This window comes from Dipodomys ordii, unplaced genomic scaffold (genome assembly GCF_000151885.1).
Source record: "Dipodomys ordii isolate 6190 unplaced genomic scaffold, Dord_2.0 Scaffold54, whole genome shotgun sequence".
Classification (NCBI taxonomy): Eukaryota; Metazoa; Chordata; class Mammalia; order Rodentia; family Heteromyidae; genus Dipodomys; species Dipodomys ordii.
The window spans coordinates 379,842-394,546 of NW_012267270.1; the positions used below are offsets into that span (position 1 = coordinate 379,842).

Sequence of the window (14,705 nt, forward strand, 5' to 3'; positions counted from 1 at the left end):
GCCCGCGCCCGGCCTTCCCTGACTGCGGCCCATGGTGACTTTGTTCGCGCGACGCGAAAGTGGAGAGGAAATGGAGGGGGTGCTGGGGTGCCGCGAGACCCCCTTTTGCTTTCTCCACGAGGATTGGCCACCCATTTCCCCCACGGGGCCCAGGCCCCCGGGACTCAGAGACAGAAGCCTGAGGGAGGGGGCAGCGTGGGGGGTGAGGGGGGCTGTGGAGGAGGCCGGAGGGGACATCACCCCCACCCGGCGTAGAAACCACGGCAGACTGGGGGTGCCACCCTGGGGTGGCTGCTCTCACCAGTCAGCACCCCCCCACGGGGAAGGAGCCATGAGGCCTGGCACATTGGGGCATTGGGCAGGAAAGGGTTAAGGCCACAAGACAGGTGTGGGGACCGGGGGAAGGCAAGGACCAGGACCTGCCAAGGCCAGGACCCCCCTCCCATGAAAAGCAGCCCAGATCAGGGGCACTCCCCCCTCGAATTCCAGCCCGCACCAATCACCCCGCGTCCCATTCCAAGAACATCTGGTCCGTCTCCCCCATTGCTGCCCCCCTCTCCTTCCCACCCGCCCCTCCCTACATTCTCAGGCCACGGGTGTGCCTGCAGACCTCGGGAGCCGCAGCGAGGAGGCTGGGGCGTGGAGGCCGGGGCGTGGCCCTCTGCCTCTCTCCGTGGGGACTTGTCGATTTGGGGGGTGAAGAGTATTTTAGAAAGGGCCTGCCCGCACCCCCGTCTGCAGCAGCGTGGGGCTGGTTCTGAGCCCGGCGGAGGGGTCTGGACCGGCTGGAGGCAGGGCTGGCGCCCCCGGCCCTGCTGCCAGCTCCCAGGCTGGGGTGTGTGTGGCTCACGGGGTGGTGAGAGTCCAGGCCCAGAGCCCTGCTCTCTTCCATATTGGGGAGAGGTCAGGGGTCATCTGACAGGGCTGCTGTTTGGGGGTCCCTCTGCTCTGCTCTGCCCTGCAGGAGTGCCTATCCCTGGAGAAACCATTGCCACGTGGACCACGACATGCGTCCTGATTGGCCAGGTAGGAAGAAGCTGGGGGTCACCTTGGGGAGCTCACTGGAGAGCTGGCTGCCAGGGCCCGGGAGCCGTGCCAGGGCAGGGGGCACACATGCGCTTCCCTCGCTCCCCCCCCCCAGCTGCCCAGAGCCCTCGCCTGGCCTTATTTAGTCAACAGCGTGGCTGATGGGACAGCGCCAGGTCACCCTAGGGCTCAAAAGGGGCCTCTCCCACCCCGGCCATGACCTGCGGCCAGCTTCTGTCCCTGAGCCCTCTTCCCCTCCTTCCGGACAGGTCCCACCAACAGCTTGAGGGGGGCTGGGGCTGGGGCAGCATTGGGGTGGCCCCCACGCTGAGGAGCACAGGGGTCACCACTAGGCAAGGGCTGGTGTCTCCCGGGTGAGGAAACCCCAGTTCTGAAGAAGATGGACACCCTTCCAGGACAGGGCCACCCCTCAGCGTGGCCGGCGCCCCATCCTGGGCCTTCCGGCCTGTTCCCCAGTTGCCTGCCTGGTCCGGCAGTGGGCCTTCCCCTCTCCCCGCCCCGTTTCCTCTCCTAGCTGCGCTCCCAGCTGGCCGCTGGCCACCTCCCAGCCCACCCTTGGGCACCCCCAGCTCGGCACCCCTCCACACCCTCCTTCCACCCCACCGGCCCTGCCCTGGAGCCGGGTGCCCCACAAGGCTCGGGGAAGGGGCCGCACTGCCGGGAGCCAGCAGCACCCAATGGCACAGGGCCCATGGCGGATCAGCACCCCCACAGCCAGCAGTAAGTCAGGGTCGGGGGTGGGGGGCAACGAACGGTGGGCCATGGGGGTGCACTGGGGAGGGCCCCAGGCTGCTCCACCGGTACCTGTGACTTCTTATGACACCTTCTAAGGAGAGGCCTCTTCTCCCTGGTACAGCCGCCTGGAAGGGGGTCACCTGCCCACTCCGCCCCTCAGGCCCCAAGGCCTACTGCCCTGGTGGCAGGGGTCAGGCCCAAGGACACAGACCCTCCAGTCACACCCCTGTACCCAAGGCCCAGGCCTTGCTCCCTCAGCCCTGTACCTGATCGGCGAACTGCAGGGACAGCACCCCCAGCTTGCTCCGGCCGAGTGAGCCGCGCGGTGGTTCTGGGCCCTGGGCCTCCTGACTGCCCACACCCCCTTCACACACAGGAAGCCCCCGGCCTCCGCGACACAATGGAATCGCCGGCCGCCGCAAGGCCGCCCGGCTCAGGGGGCGTTTGCGGTCATTATCTCATTTTCCGCCCGCACAATTGAGACCGCCACCCACCTTGACAAACAGGGCGGAGGAGGGGGCCCCTTGCACCCCACCAGCTGGACCCAGCTTTTCTCGAGGACTCTCCCTATTCCCACCTGCTGATTTCCCCCCTCTTCTCCCCCCTTCCCTCAGCCGGAGCCTCTGCCTTCCTGGCTGGGACAGCCTGCCCTCCCCCTGCCTGCTCCAGCCTCTGCCCTTCCTGGCCAAGAAGCCGCCGCTGCTGCTGCTGCTGCTGCCGCTGCCACCGCTGCCGCCACCGAGGCCTAGGAGCCGTTGACGCCCAGCCCCAGATGGGGTGCCCGGAGCCCCCCTAAATTCCACACCCCGCGCTGGGACTCCATGCCCCTTCACCCCACCGTGTGACTCTGTGCCCCTTCAGCCCCGTGGGCTTCCTGTAAAGCTGCAGGGTGGGGGGCAGCGGCTCCGGGTCTGTGCCCGGGCACTGGACACATGGACTCCAGATCAGCTGCACCTGCGGCCGGGACCCGGGCAGCAGCGGACGCCGGACACTTACCGCACGGGGCTGGCGCTGACCCTGCCGCGGGCCGCGGGCCGTGGGCCTCAGTCTTGGGAGCGTGGGGACCTTCTGAGCCACAGGCCGCAGCAGCTCACCTCGGGGCTGGGCGGGCTGGGCTCGGGGGCTGCTCCGGCCTGCTGGGCCTCCGGCTGGGAAGGCTGCTCGGGCTGCTCGGGCTGCGGCTCGGGCTGGGCTGGCGCTGGGCTCTCGGGCTGAGGACCGGGGCCTCCCTCCTCCCTTGGAGGCTCAGCGGTGACCACTCGGCCCCTGGGGAAAGCAGAAGGATGATCTTCACATGATCCCCACAGAGTCACCCCCTCCCCACCCGGGTCTGCTGCCACCAGGAGCACCCCCCCAGCCCCCTCTTCTTCCCCACCTGCTCCTCCAGCTGCCCAGACCCCCACTTTTCACATACAAAGGAGGGGGACAGTTGGGCACAGCTATCATGCCTGACACCTGCGGGTGTGCTGTCAGTGGGCAGGCTGGCCCCTTCCTGGGGGGGGGGGCCTTTGGTGAGGACTCACAGCACAAGATAGGAGCGCCCCCTCCTGCAGGGCACACAGTACTGCATCAGGAGGTCAGCCCAAGGAGAGGGTCACCAGGCTTGTGGGGGAATGAGCCCCCCACCCAGACAGCACCTGTGGGGGCTGAGGGCTGGGACGCAGGGGGGACCGTGCACACACGGTCCTCTGCCTGTGGGCATCGCTGGGGCTGGGGGAGGCCACTGGACCCAGCCGTCCACCCTCAGAGAAACAGCACCCCCTGCTGGGCACTGCGCTAACCCTCCTCAGTGCCTCTGTGGTGGGGGGGGGCATCCTGGGTTGTCTCTGTGCAGAGAAAGGCCACCCTGCTCCAAAGCTCAGCCTTGGACCCTGCCTGGCCCCATCCACAGGGTCATTTTTGAGGTCAGGGTGCAGGGAGCAGCCATGTACCCTCTAATCTCAGATCTATGAGGAAATGTCTCCTAGAAAAGCCCTTCCTCACACACTGGTGAGAACAGCCATGCATTCCCGCAGGCAGGCGCCCGGCCTCCTCCCTCCAGCCAAGCCAGCCATGTGGGGAGAGCCATCTCCCCGCCTGGGGCTCTGGGGCAGGGTTCCTCCACCCCGGCTCCAGAGGACCAGCTGCCGTCTGGTCCCATGTCCCACCAGGTCCCCGATCACCCATGCTCAGCCACGGGGGAGGCAGGCCGGAGGAGGTAGGCCGGATACCTGTACTCTAGTCGCTGCGTGGTCCCAAGGGCTCCCGGACGGTGGAGGAAGAGGACCGGGGAGTCGCTGGTGCCCAGGGCTCTCTGCCGAAACTGCCCGGACGATGATCCGCTGGCTGGGCTAGGATTAGCAGTCTCCGCCAGAGTAGGGGGTGCTCGGGCCGGGGTGCCCAGACCGCCCAGCCGGGCCTGCGAGGAGGTGGCGGGGGACGAGGCTGAGGCTGCAGAGACAGGGAAGGGCACTTTGAGAGTGTGCATGGTAACAGGCCCCGGGAAGCGGGATGGCCCTCCGCCGCTCAGCTCTGCAGCTGCTGGAGTGCCAGCTGAGCGGTGCCGATGCCCCTTACCTCCTCGTCCCCCCCACGCCTTGCTCCGGACCCCTCCAAATTTGGGAACGTTGGTGCCAACTTGGGATTGCTGGGTCAGCTGGCCGGGGCACCTGCCCATACCAGGGCACTAGTGCATTAGTGGGTGGGGCTTTGCCACGCCCCCTGCCCCCCCTCCACCCCACCCCCTCCAACGGAAGTGTGTCTGTGGGCGTGAACATAAGCCTGGAAGTTAGGGGGTGGGGACTGTGTGCAGGGGGTGGGCTGTGGGTGTGATATCACTTGAGTGACACTTGGCAGTCACCCTGGAATGTCTGTGGGCGTGGCACAGGTAAAATGGGGGCGGGGCTATGCAAAAAAGGAGCTGAGTTCGAGAACAAGCATAAAAATTGCCTTTTATGTGCATCCAATGTGGCTGCAGCCCAGGGCAAACACATTGCCCATGTTTTATGGATGCAGGGGTCTGCTGGGAGCCTCTCCCTTGACTGCACGTGTCTGACCAGACCCCCCAACCCCACGTGGGTGGCACCCGGTACCATCGAGGCACGGGTGTGCTATGAGGGCCATGCAGCAGGTGGTGGCTTGGGCGTCACTGGGCAGTCTGCCCGGCCCATTAACAGCTGTGTCAGCCTGGCCGACACCCAAGCAAGGCATGGACTGAGGGCCGACCGTAATTGGGGAGTTGCTCCGAATACAGCAACGAGCTGTGGTGAGATGGGGGGAGGGGCAGCTCTGGAGGTGGGGGGCTGGTTGGAGCTGGTGGTAAACGTGTGGAAATGAGTAACAATGAGAGCCTACCTCCCTGCCACGAATGTAAGGAAATAAAAACCTTTTTTAAAAAGAAAGCACGGCCTGGTTGGACTGAATGTCACTGGTACTTGGAGACTTGGGAGGGAGGGAGGGAGGCCAAAGACCCACAAGGAGATGAAGGCCACTCCCCAGAGATGTCCGGCCCTGCGCCCAGCCGCCCGCTCGTGCCCAGGCGTTTACCCTGCCCAGGCTCCCCGCTCATACTGGGACTTCATTCTTCCCTCTCCATTTGCATTTCAAGTCCCACCTGAGCTCTTTCTTGGCGGGAATCACAGAGCCTATGTGGGGGTAGAGGACAGGCTTACTCGGGGGACCCAACCAACGTGGTGCAGGTGCCCAGGGCCATCGTCAATGGAAGAAGAGCGGGGAGGTGGGTAGAGGAGGCAGGGGTACGGGTGGCCCTGGCGCACACCGGGCCAGCCTGAAGGACCCGCGCTTCCTGCTGAGGCCGGCTGCGCCTGCACTGTCACCTAGTGTCTGTTTCCCAAGGACACGTCAGGCAGGATGTGCCAGGGAGGGTGAAGAGCCCTTCCCCAGCCAGTCAGAAAGAGCCCACAGACATCTCTCCAGGAAGGGTGTGTCAGATCGAGGACGCAGGTTTCTTTGGCTGCTGTGGGGCCACCAAGGAAAGCAGCCCATACCCCACAGACCCCAATTCTGGAGGTGGCAAGGTGAGTCCAAGCCCCGCCCTGTAGTACGTTCTTCTGGACAAGCCCCGGCTGATTTCATCCCACCAGGAGCTTGGAGTCTGGGGTGTTTGCGCAGGAGTAGGCGCACTGGCCACCAGGGAGTTGGGGTGCTGCTTGTCACCTCTCCTAGCATTTTCATATAGGGGTCATGGGACGGGAGGACAGCCAACACAGTACACCCCTCTTTATTTCTTTCCCTCTTAGCTCTTTTAGCAGAGCCACCGCATACTGGCCAAGTGGTATTTTTACAGAATAGACTTGAACTGTCCCCAGAAAATTCCAGGCAGTACCCAATTACCCAATGTCTTCTAATAGGCGGCTTAAGTGGCCTCGTGCTGCCATCTGGTGTCCATTTCTGGTATTACAACAGCAGAAACCAGATTTCTTACATGCAAGGATTTGGGGGGCACCCTGGGTGCTGGTGGTGGGGAAGACAGATGGGAGGTGAAACTGTGACCCTTCTCTCTTACAAGGAAGAGACCCTACCTTCAGAACAAGGGCACAGGTGGTCTCTGCAATCTTGCGCTTAGGTCTGAGGCTCCTTTCTGCCTCTGTCCTGGCCATATGGAACTTGGGGTCAGGAATTCCTCTATCTGGGGGCATTTCTGGATCCCAGAAAGTTGTGACATTGGGAAAATGAAAGTCACAGGTTAAACTTAGAGCCCCTTCCTGCTTCTTCCGGAGAGAATGGCATAACATTTGTATCAAAATAAAATTAGCTATGTTCTCAAATTGCCAGAGAAGAAAGAAAAGACCCCTGTTCACAGAGGGACTCGGGGAGAAACAGAGGCAGAAAGAAAGGACCCCTGTTCACAGACGGGCTCAGGGAGAAGCAGAGGCAGAAAGAAAGGACCCCTGTTCACAGAGGGGCTCGGGGAGAAACAGGTGGGCTGAGATTTGCTCCTGGTTTCCATTTTCAGGTACCTGGACAGTGGGAATTTTCAAATATGGCCCAAGCCTGACATCTTGTGGCCATTTGTGGAATGGCAGCCACCAGCTTCAAAACACCTTGCTTTCCCCCAGAATCATTGTTATTCACGCCAGTAAGTGTACATTTTACACTCCTATGGTGCAAGCCTTCATCTGGAGCACCTAGAGGCTCACCCCAGGATATTGGTGCCTGGGGCCATGTGTAAATTCAGCCCAGGATAAATTCAGTCAGGGTTCAGGAGAGGAATGGGAGACCCCAGAGGGACTGGGACCCGGGGGTCGGGGGCAGCCAGTGGCCCTGGCAATATTGGGGTAGCGGGGAGGTCTGAGGGTGGTCTCCCCAGACCTGGGCTTCCTTGGATGGTGGTCTGGGGCTCAAGACCAGCACGGCCTGCCTCACAAGGGGCCCAAGGCCCAGACAGCGGCGGACCACTTACATGCTGGCAGTCTCTGTCCTCAGCCCCTCCCCAGGGGTCCCACCCCACCCCCATGGCCACAGAGCTGCGTGCTACAGCCCGTATGACAAACGCATGAACCTGGGGTGGTCCCCCACTGGGTCTGCTCCTCAAAGCCTAGGGATAGAGCCTAGGGATGGAGTCGCCTCTTCCAGGAAGTCCCGCCTCTTCCAGGAAGTCCCCCTGCCCAGGCTTGCCTCCTGACCCAAACCAGACCCGGCCTCAGGAGCCAGCGAGGCACTGCTGGGGCTGAAGGGCGCCAGGCCCTCCCACTCTCCACGCCTCAGCCCCCTGGAGCCTTGCTTTCCCCTGCCTGGGCTTGCTGAAGGCCCCTTGGCCCTCACAGGCCAGGAAGCTTCCCGGGGCCGGGGCTCAGGGCCTGTCTGCTCAGAGAGCCTGCACAGCCGCCTCCTATCCCTGTCCCCACTGACCCCCGGACCTGCGCCAAAGACCCTGGCCCCGGGAGGGTCTCTGCAGCCTCCTGGCAGTGCTGCTGAGGCCGTGGGCCTCGGCGTGGGCTGGGCCAGCGCCGGCTGACCCTTTCGGTGAGGGTGAGCCTTGCAGAGCCGAGGGCCGTGGCCCCAGGCCCAGCCGGAGCACCCCCAAGCTGGCAGGGCTGCTGGGTCCAGCCTGATTTGCCACCCATGGGCTAGGAGGGCTGGGGGGGAGGCCAGGGGAGGCTGGGGGAGACCTAGGGGGGCCAGGGGAGGTGGGAGCAGGTGGGGGGAAGCCAGGGGAAGCTGGGGGAGTGTGGGGGAGGCTGAAGGAGGCTGGGGGAGGCAGAGGAGGCTGACAGAGGTTGGGGGAGGCCAGGGGAGGCCTGGGGGAGGCTGAGAGAGGCCATAGGAGATAGGGAGGTCCAGGGAGGCTGGGGGAAGCCCAGAGGAGGTAGGGGAGGCTGACAGAGGCTGGGGGAGGCTGGGAAGGCCCAGGGGAGTTTGGGGAGGCTAAGGGAGGCCCAGGGGATCCAGGGAGGCCGGGGGGAGGCTGGAGAGGCTGAGGGAGGCTGGGAAGGCTGAGGGAGGCTGGGGAAGGCTGGGAAGTCTGAGGGAGGCTGGGGGAGGCTGGAGAGGCTGAGGGAGGCTGGGGGAGGCTGGGAAGGCTGAGGGAGGCTATCCAGGGAGGCCGGGGGGAGGCTGGAGAGGCTGAGGGAGGCTGGGGAGGCTGAGGGAGGCTGGGGAAGGCTGGGAAGTCTGAGGGAGGCTGGGGGAGGCTGGGAAGGCTGAGGGAGGCTGGGGGAGGCTGGGAAGGCTGAAGGAGGCCAGGGGAGGCTGAGGGAGAATGTGGTTCTGAAAACTCCACTGGACTTTGCAGAGGGGAAAATGCTCCCAGAAACGCCAGCGTCTTGAGCCTGTGTTCCGCTGGAACTTGTTGGCAGGCACAGAGCTGCACAGGCCAGGGCAGCGGCAGCCCCCAGCGCCAGGGCCTTGGCTCTCGGGGTGGCCACCACAGTCCTAGAAAATGGACACCTCCGGGTGGGGGGAGGGATGTACTTGGCGGCATTGACCCTTGACCCGAGGCACCCTGGCTTTGACCCAAGGTTCACAGGCGCCCCAGGACAGGGCCTGTAGATGAGCATAGTCCCAGGCCTGGGTTCTAGGCCAGCCCCAGGGTTGGTGGCTCAGGGATGGGGTCCTGAGCCCAGCAGATGGGCCTGGGTGGGCCAGGGCTGGGGCCATCTGGGAGCGAGGACTGAGCTGAGGACAGGAGGCGCTGGGCCCCAGGGCCGATGGCTTGGCCACCTCAGGAGGCACTACTTTCGAAGGAATCTGTTTTGCTGTTCCGCAGCCAGGCCAGAAACAATAATGGGGGGGGGCACCGCTCCTCAGCTGCTCCCGGGGCTCCCGGCCTTCTATCAGCAGCTGGCTTTCTGCTTCTTCCCCCTCTGCGCCAGGCGGAGGCGGATGCCGCTGCGGGAGGCGGCCTGCAGCCCCCATGTGCAGGACAGGGCCCTGGGACCCCCAGACATGGCCCCCATGGCCCCCTGGTCTCAGGACCCTGGAGACTCCAGACATTGTCACCAAAGTCCCACAGGACATCGCCAGATGTCCCTCCAGACACCTGTAGAGACCCTCAAGTCTCTGATTTTGGGGGCACAGGGAGGAGGGGGCAGACTTCTCCAACTCGAGGCCTGCCCACAAGCAGGCAGACAAGGAAACGTGGGCCCGGGAGGCAGTCCTGGGACTGACGGAGGGCCAGGACAGTGACCCCCACAGCACACCGCTTCTCTCCAAACCCCGTGCCCCCCCAGAGTCCAAGGTGGCTGTGGGCCCTGGCCCCTGTGTGCACCACCATTGGAGGAGGACCCCAGAAAGTCCCGGGCCGGAGGCAGGACCCCAAGACCTGGGGTCCTGCAAAAGTGAGGTTCTGGCACCCTCTAGTGGCTGTATCTGTGAATTACATCTCCTGTGCCCAACCCTGGGGGAGCCACCCTGCCCGGCTGCAGTATCACAGGGCTGCAGACAGCCCCGGGGTCTCCCCCCCCAGTGCCCCGGGGTCTCCCCCCCAGTGCCCCGGGGTCTCCCCCTCCAGCGCCCAGGGGTCTCCCCCCCCAGTGCCCCGGGGGTCCCCCATCCAGTGACCAGGGGGGCTCCCTCCACTCAGCCTGGCCGCAGCCCATCAGCCAGCCTTCCCGAGATCTGCCAGGGCCAGCTTCCACGGGCCTGCGCCGGTTAGTCTCTCCTAGGCTGGCTCCTGGACCCCTACCCAGCCAGGTCCTCGAGGGCAGGGTCCACCTTGGCTCCCAGCACCACCTCCCCTGTCCCCGCAGACCTGAGGACAGCGAGGACAGTCAATATTGACTGTGGTCGGGAGAAGGCAAATACCACCCTGGGGACGTGCCGAGTGTCTGTCCTCCCGTGCCAGGAGTCCTGCAGCCCCGGGGGACCGGGCACTGCTGTGGGCCCGCACAGGGGGCCCGCGGCGCTGGCTGCATTACGGACGTGGGCGTCTGGGCTCTAAGCAGACCCGGCTGGTGGCGGCGGCTACTCTTGGGAGAGGCTGAGGGGCCTTGGACCTCCAGACACCAAGGGGAGACCGAGGGGCTGGGCCCAGCACCCCGAGGGAGGCTCTCACGCCTGCCACCCCAGCCAGGCCACAACCCCTGGGCAAAAGGAGTGCAGGAGGCAGGGCAGGCGGAGACTCAGAGGCTGGGGGGTCCTTGGGTTCCCTGAAGGGGCTGGCTGGGTGGGGCGAGGCTGGCAGGGCTGCTGAGCTGGGCCCCTGGGCTCCAGGCCCCCCCCCAGCAGCGAGGTTACCGGGGGTCAGCACTCAGGACGGTGCCAGTTGACAGTCTGAGTCTGCCTCTGCTCCCCTCCCCCGGCACCTGGCCGTCCTGACCAGCTGCATCTTGTCCACTGCTCCCCATTAGACAGGACAGGTATGTGGCCACTCGGGGGTGGGCAGCGGGGAGTCCACCCTGCCTGTCTCTGGCCTCTGCTCCTGCACCAGCTGAGGAGGACGGGGGGGAGGGGCAAGCCCTCCGAAGGGTCGGTAGCTAGGCACCTGCCCGGCAGGCCGAGGGGGCACTCAGCACAACGGTTTTGGATGAGTGGGAAATCTTCACACACACACACACAACCCCCACGGGGGGGAGTTTACCCCTAAACCAAGGCATCTGGGCCCGGCCCCTGCCCGCCATATGTCCTGTGACCGTGATCCAGCCCCATGAAATCCAGCGCCCCGCACTCCAATTCACAAGCTGTCTGGGGCATTGCTGGCCCTGTGGGGGCTGCCGCAGCCGCCCTTCCCCTCCCCGCTCGGCTCCACGGGGACCCACGTACCTCCACTCCAGCAGGGCACCCGGCCTTGTGTGAGTGCGGCCTCCAGCCCGCCCCTCCCCTCCGCTTCCGGGCCCAGCTGCCTGCCCAGCCCAGTCCTGGCCCCCACGTGAAGGGCAGGGCTTGCTCTGTGCCCACCACATCTTTGGGGGGCTGATCACAGGGAGGCTGGTGATGGGGAGGGGTCCTGGGGCCTGCAGGAGCGGACCCCCGGGCCGACCACCCCGAGGGAGGGTGGCTTTGAACCCAGCTCGGAGGCCCGTCTGAGCTCTGCAGGCCGCCGGCCCAGGTGCAGCCCTGGATCTCCAGCCCAGCCGGGCGGAGCTTTCGGGGCAGATTGGTTTGGCCTGTGGCAGACGGTGCCCAGGCCTTGGCGCAGCCGGGGTCACCTGCTGACCTTGTAGGTCCTGGCTGGCTCTTGTTGCCTTGGCCAGACGTCGAATGGAGAGCCCAGTGTTCTCAGCGGTCCCCCCCCCCAAGCCCGGGCACAAGCTCTGGCCTAGGGGGACCCATGGGAGGACGGCCAGGCCACTGGCTGAAGGAATCTGGTGCGAGGCCCTGGCCGGCTGGGGGAGAGGTGAGGGCCAGGAGACCCGGCCCGTGGCCCGTCTCCAGGGTCTCATGGACACCTCACAGGTGAGCTGCCCTCGTGAGGGGGAGTTCTGAGGACCCTGCCCCATGTCCCCCACCGTGGGGCCTGCCGGCCTTCCTGCCCCCTCCCCCTCGAGGAACTGGACAGCGTCTCAGAGTGTCTGACCCGGCGCTGAGGCCTCTGCACCTCTCCCATGGGACCTGACCCCATCTTCAGCTCTCCCGTGGGATCTGCCCAGCCCAACTTCTGTCTCCTGACAGAAGCCACAGCCTGGGAAGGGCTGGCCGTGGCTTGCTGATAGGCCCTGGTCCCTTGGGGGCAAGGGAGCTTGAGGGCCGAGGACAGTGGGACAGGAAGGCGCCAGCTGGGCCTGGCACTCCCCTGCACGCCCCCACGCCCACGGAGTGCGTCCGGGAGGAGGCTAGCGGGTGCACGGGGAGGGGTCTCGGGCAGGGCCCCCACCCCAGCCCTGACGTGCCACACACAGACAGGACTCGCGGGGCTGGCGGAAGGGTTTATTGGCGGTGGGGACGGGCGTCTAGTTGCAGTAGTTCTCCAGCTGGTACAGGGAGCAGATGCTGGTGCAGCACTGGTCCACAATGCCGCGCTTCTGCGGGGGCAGGTCCAGCGCCAGGCCGCCCCCCAGCTCCAGCTGCCCCACTGCCCGGGGTGGCAGAGGCCGGCGGGGGAGAGAGACACAGGAGAGCCCAGTCAGAGCCCCAGCCAGACCCACGCGGGCGCGCCCACGCAGGGGCCGGCCCCCGGGCACCACCCCGGGGCTGCCACACCGGCCTTGACCTCGGGACAGCGCCCTGTGAGATGGCAGATGCACCGAGTCCCGCCACCGGGGGGCGGGGGCCAGGGCAGCACCCACACCCTCCCCCAGCCCCGTGTCCTCGGGGAGCCAGTGTGCGGGCAGGTGACCGGGAACCCCCCCCCCCGGTCCCCAGCTCGCCCCACAGCAGGGGGGGGAAGGCTTACCCTGTGTGTCCTCGGGAACCCCCCCCGGGTCCCCAGCAGGGGGGGGAAGGCTTACCCTGTGTGTCCTCGGGGAACCCCCCCCCGGGTCCCCAGCTCGCCCCACAGCGGGGGGGGGGGGAAGGCTTACCCTGTGTATCCTCCGCATCCCGGCGGGACTTGGGGGTGTAGAAGAAGCCGCGCTCTCCGCACACCAGGTAGAGCGCCTCCACCAGGTGAGAGCCGCACAGGTGCTGGTTGACGAAGGCCTGGGCGGGGCAGGCCCCCCACAGGGCCAGCAGGGCCAGCAGGGGCAGCAGGCGCGTCCACAGGGCCATGGCGGAAGGACGGTGACCTGGGGGGTGCAGAGGGTGAGGCTGGGGGGAGGTGCTAAAGGAAACTCCCGTTCCTCCCGAGCGAGCGAGCGAGCGGCGATGGCGCACGCACCAGCTGGCGGCTGGCGGCCGGGTTCGGGCTGGCGGCTGCGGGGCTCCGGCGGGTTTTATAGCCCAGGGTCCCCGTCATCCGGCCCCGGCTGCCCTCACGGCTGGCCCATCAGGGTCTGCAAAGGGGGCGCGGCAGATGGTCCCAGGGCTGAAGCTGCACTTTCCGGACCATTTCCCTGGGGCCGGGGCTCCGCAGGAAGATCTCCGTGCTCAGCACTCTGTGCGGGGGCCCTGGGGGTCATTAGCGTCTTAATGAGGGGCTGATGGCACCCCCGCCCAGCCAACCAGAGCATTTTCCACATTAGCTCCGGAAGTGGGGCTGCGGGGGGCCTGGTGCCGCTGCCCGGCCCCTCCAGTGGCCCCCCCCCGTCCACCCCGCAGAAGCGAGGCCCCAGCGCCACATAGAGGGGCCGGGTGCGGAGCCCATCTGCCTGGCCCGTGGTACCTGAGCCCTGGCCTCTCCCGCTGCCTGCCAAGGCCTCGTGGGGAGGCACCGGGGCCACGGGACCCCGTGGGCAGGAGCCTGGCCTCATCCTGGCACCAGGGATGCAGCGTTCATGAACACGGAGCCCATGGGACCCTCCCCGCCCCACAGCAGGATGGAGGCCAGAGCAGAGGCTCAGATGGAGGACACCTGCTGGGGGCCACAGGGGGCAGGAAGGAAGTCTGGGGGAGAGGGCTCACCCCCTCCCCGTCCCAGTGGGGCTCACAGGCCCCCCCCCCGTGCTCAGCTTACCCAGGGTTGAGTAAGACCAGCATTCTTCTCCAGCGTCCCAGTGGGCTGAGACCTGTCTCGTGGCCTTTATGGGGTCTCAGTGAGAGTTAAGGCAGGTCTCCTGGGGTCACCTCTGCTTTGACATGGACCCATGGCCTCAGTCAGTCTCGGTGGTGCTCAGAGGCCCCTCTATGCAGTCCACAGTGCTCGGAGGGCTGCCCCCCCCCACACACACCCCAGCCCCAGCTCAGCAGGGATCACAGCCTGGCTAAGGGTTTGAACTTGAACTGGGTGCGGACGTCAGGCTCACAAAGGCCTGTTTCCCCAGATCTTACACAGAACCCCCCACCTGCCCCAGACGGGAGTTCAATACCGGTCTCAGCCACAAGGACTCTGTGCGCTTTAACGGGGCGCACAGTATTCTTGGGGGACCGTGGGAGGCCAGGGTCTTTCCTGGGGACTCAGGATCGCCGCAGTGCTCTGCACCTCAGACATCTCCAGGTCCACCCCAGGACCTCGAGGGACTGGGCCTCTTAGCATGTCGGCATGGCTCGGGGCCTTCTTCCAGCCGTGGGGTAACAGCTGTTTCCTGAGTGTCCGTGAATGCCTCACCATGGCCCGACTGCTGCCCCACGGGCTCCGCTCCGTCTCCATGGTGTCAGCGTGGCTTGGGGCCTTCCTCAGAATCTCCACAGGGCTCAATGATCTCCGGGCCTCCCTCGGGTCTCAGCGAGACTCCGGGCCTCCCATGGGTACCATGTTGCTGGAGGTCTTCTCCAATGTCGCTGTGACTCCGAGCCTCCACTGGGGCCTCGGTTGGTTCACACCTTTCTCCTAGTTACTGTGGTCCTCGGGATCTCAGTGTGACTGGGGGAAGGGGAGGCTCAGTGTGGCTCAGGGCTGCCTCAATGTCTCCAGGTGCCATAGGACCTTCTGTCCCCCATGATCCTCCTCCTCCTCACTGTCCCCTGTGATCCTCCTCCTCCTCACTGTCCCCTGTGATCCTCCTCCTCCT

The 14,705-nt window shown here is 65.7% G+C and overlaps 2 protein-coding genes across 2 annotated transcripts in view; both read right to left on the reverse strand.

Moving 5' to 3' along the window:
* Igf2 (insulin-like growth factor 2) overlaps nucleotides 1-2,072 on the reverse strand; it is a 16,224-nt gene extending 14,152 nt beyond the window's left edge. The window contains exon 1 of the mRNA XM_013021164.1: nucleotides 2,049-2,072. The gene's annotated coding sequence lies outside the window, so the exon portion shown is untranslated. The remainder of the gene's footprint in view (nucleotides 1-2,048) is intronic.
* Nucleotides 2,073-12,110: 10,038 nt separating this feature from the next.
* Ins (insulin) lies at nucleotides 12,111-12,867 on the reverse strand. The gene is made up of 2 exons (XM_013021025.1): nucleotides 12,681-12,867; nucleotides 12,111-12,232 (listed from the first exon to the last, which is right to left on the reverse strand). Exons 1-2 carry the CDS (start codon nucleotides 12,865-12,867, stop codon nucleotides 12,111-12,113), a joined length of 309 nt encoding a protein of 102 aa, XP_012876479.1.
* Nucleotides 12,868-14,705: the final 1,838 nt, after the last annotated feature.

Bases quoted from the DNA above. Each gene is read 5' to 3' on its own strand.
- Ins (XM_013021025.1), bottom strand. From the start codon at position 12,867: ATGGCCCTGTGGACGCGCCTGCTGCCCCTGCTGGCCCTGCTGGCCCTG. The intron at 12,233-12,680 runs GTAAGCCTTCCC...CACCCCGGGCAG, and splicing joins GGATGCGGAGGATACACAGG to TGGGGCAGCTGGAGCTGGGG.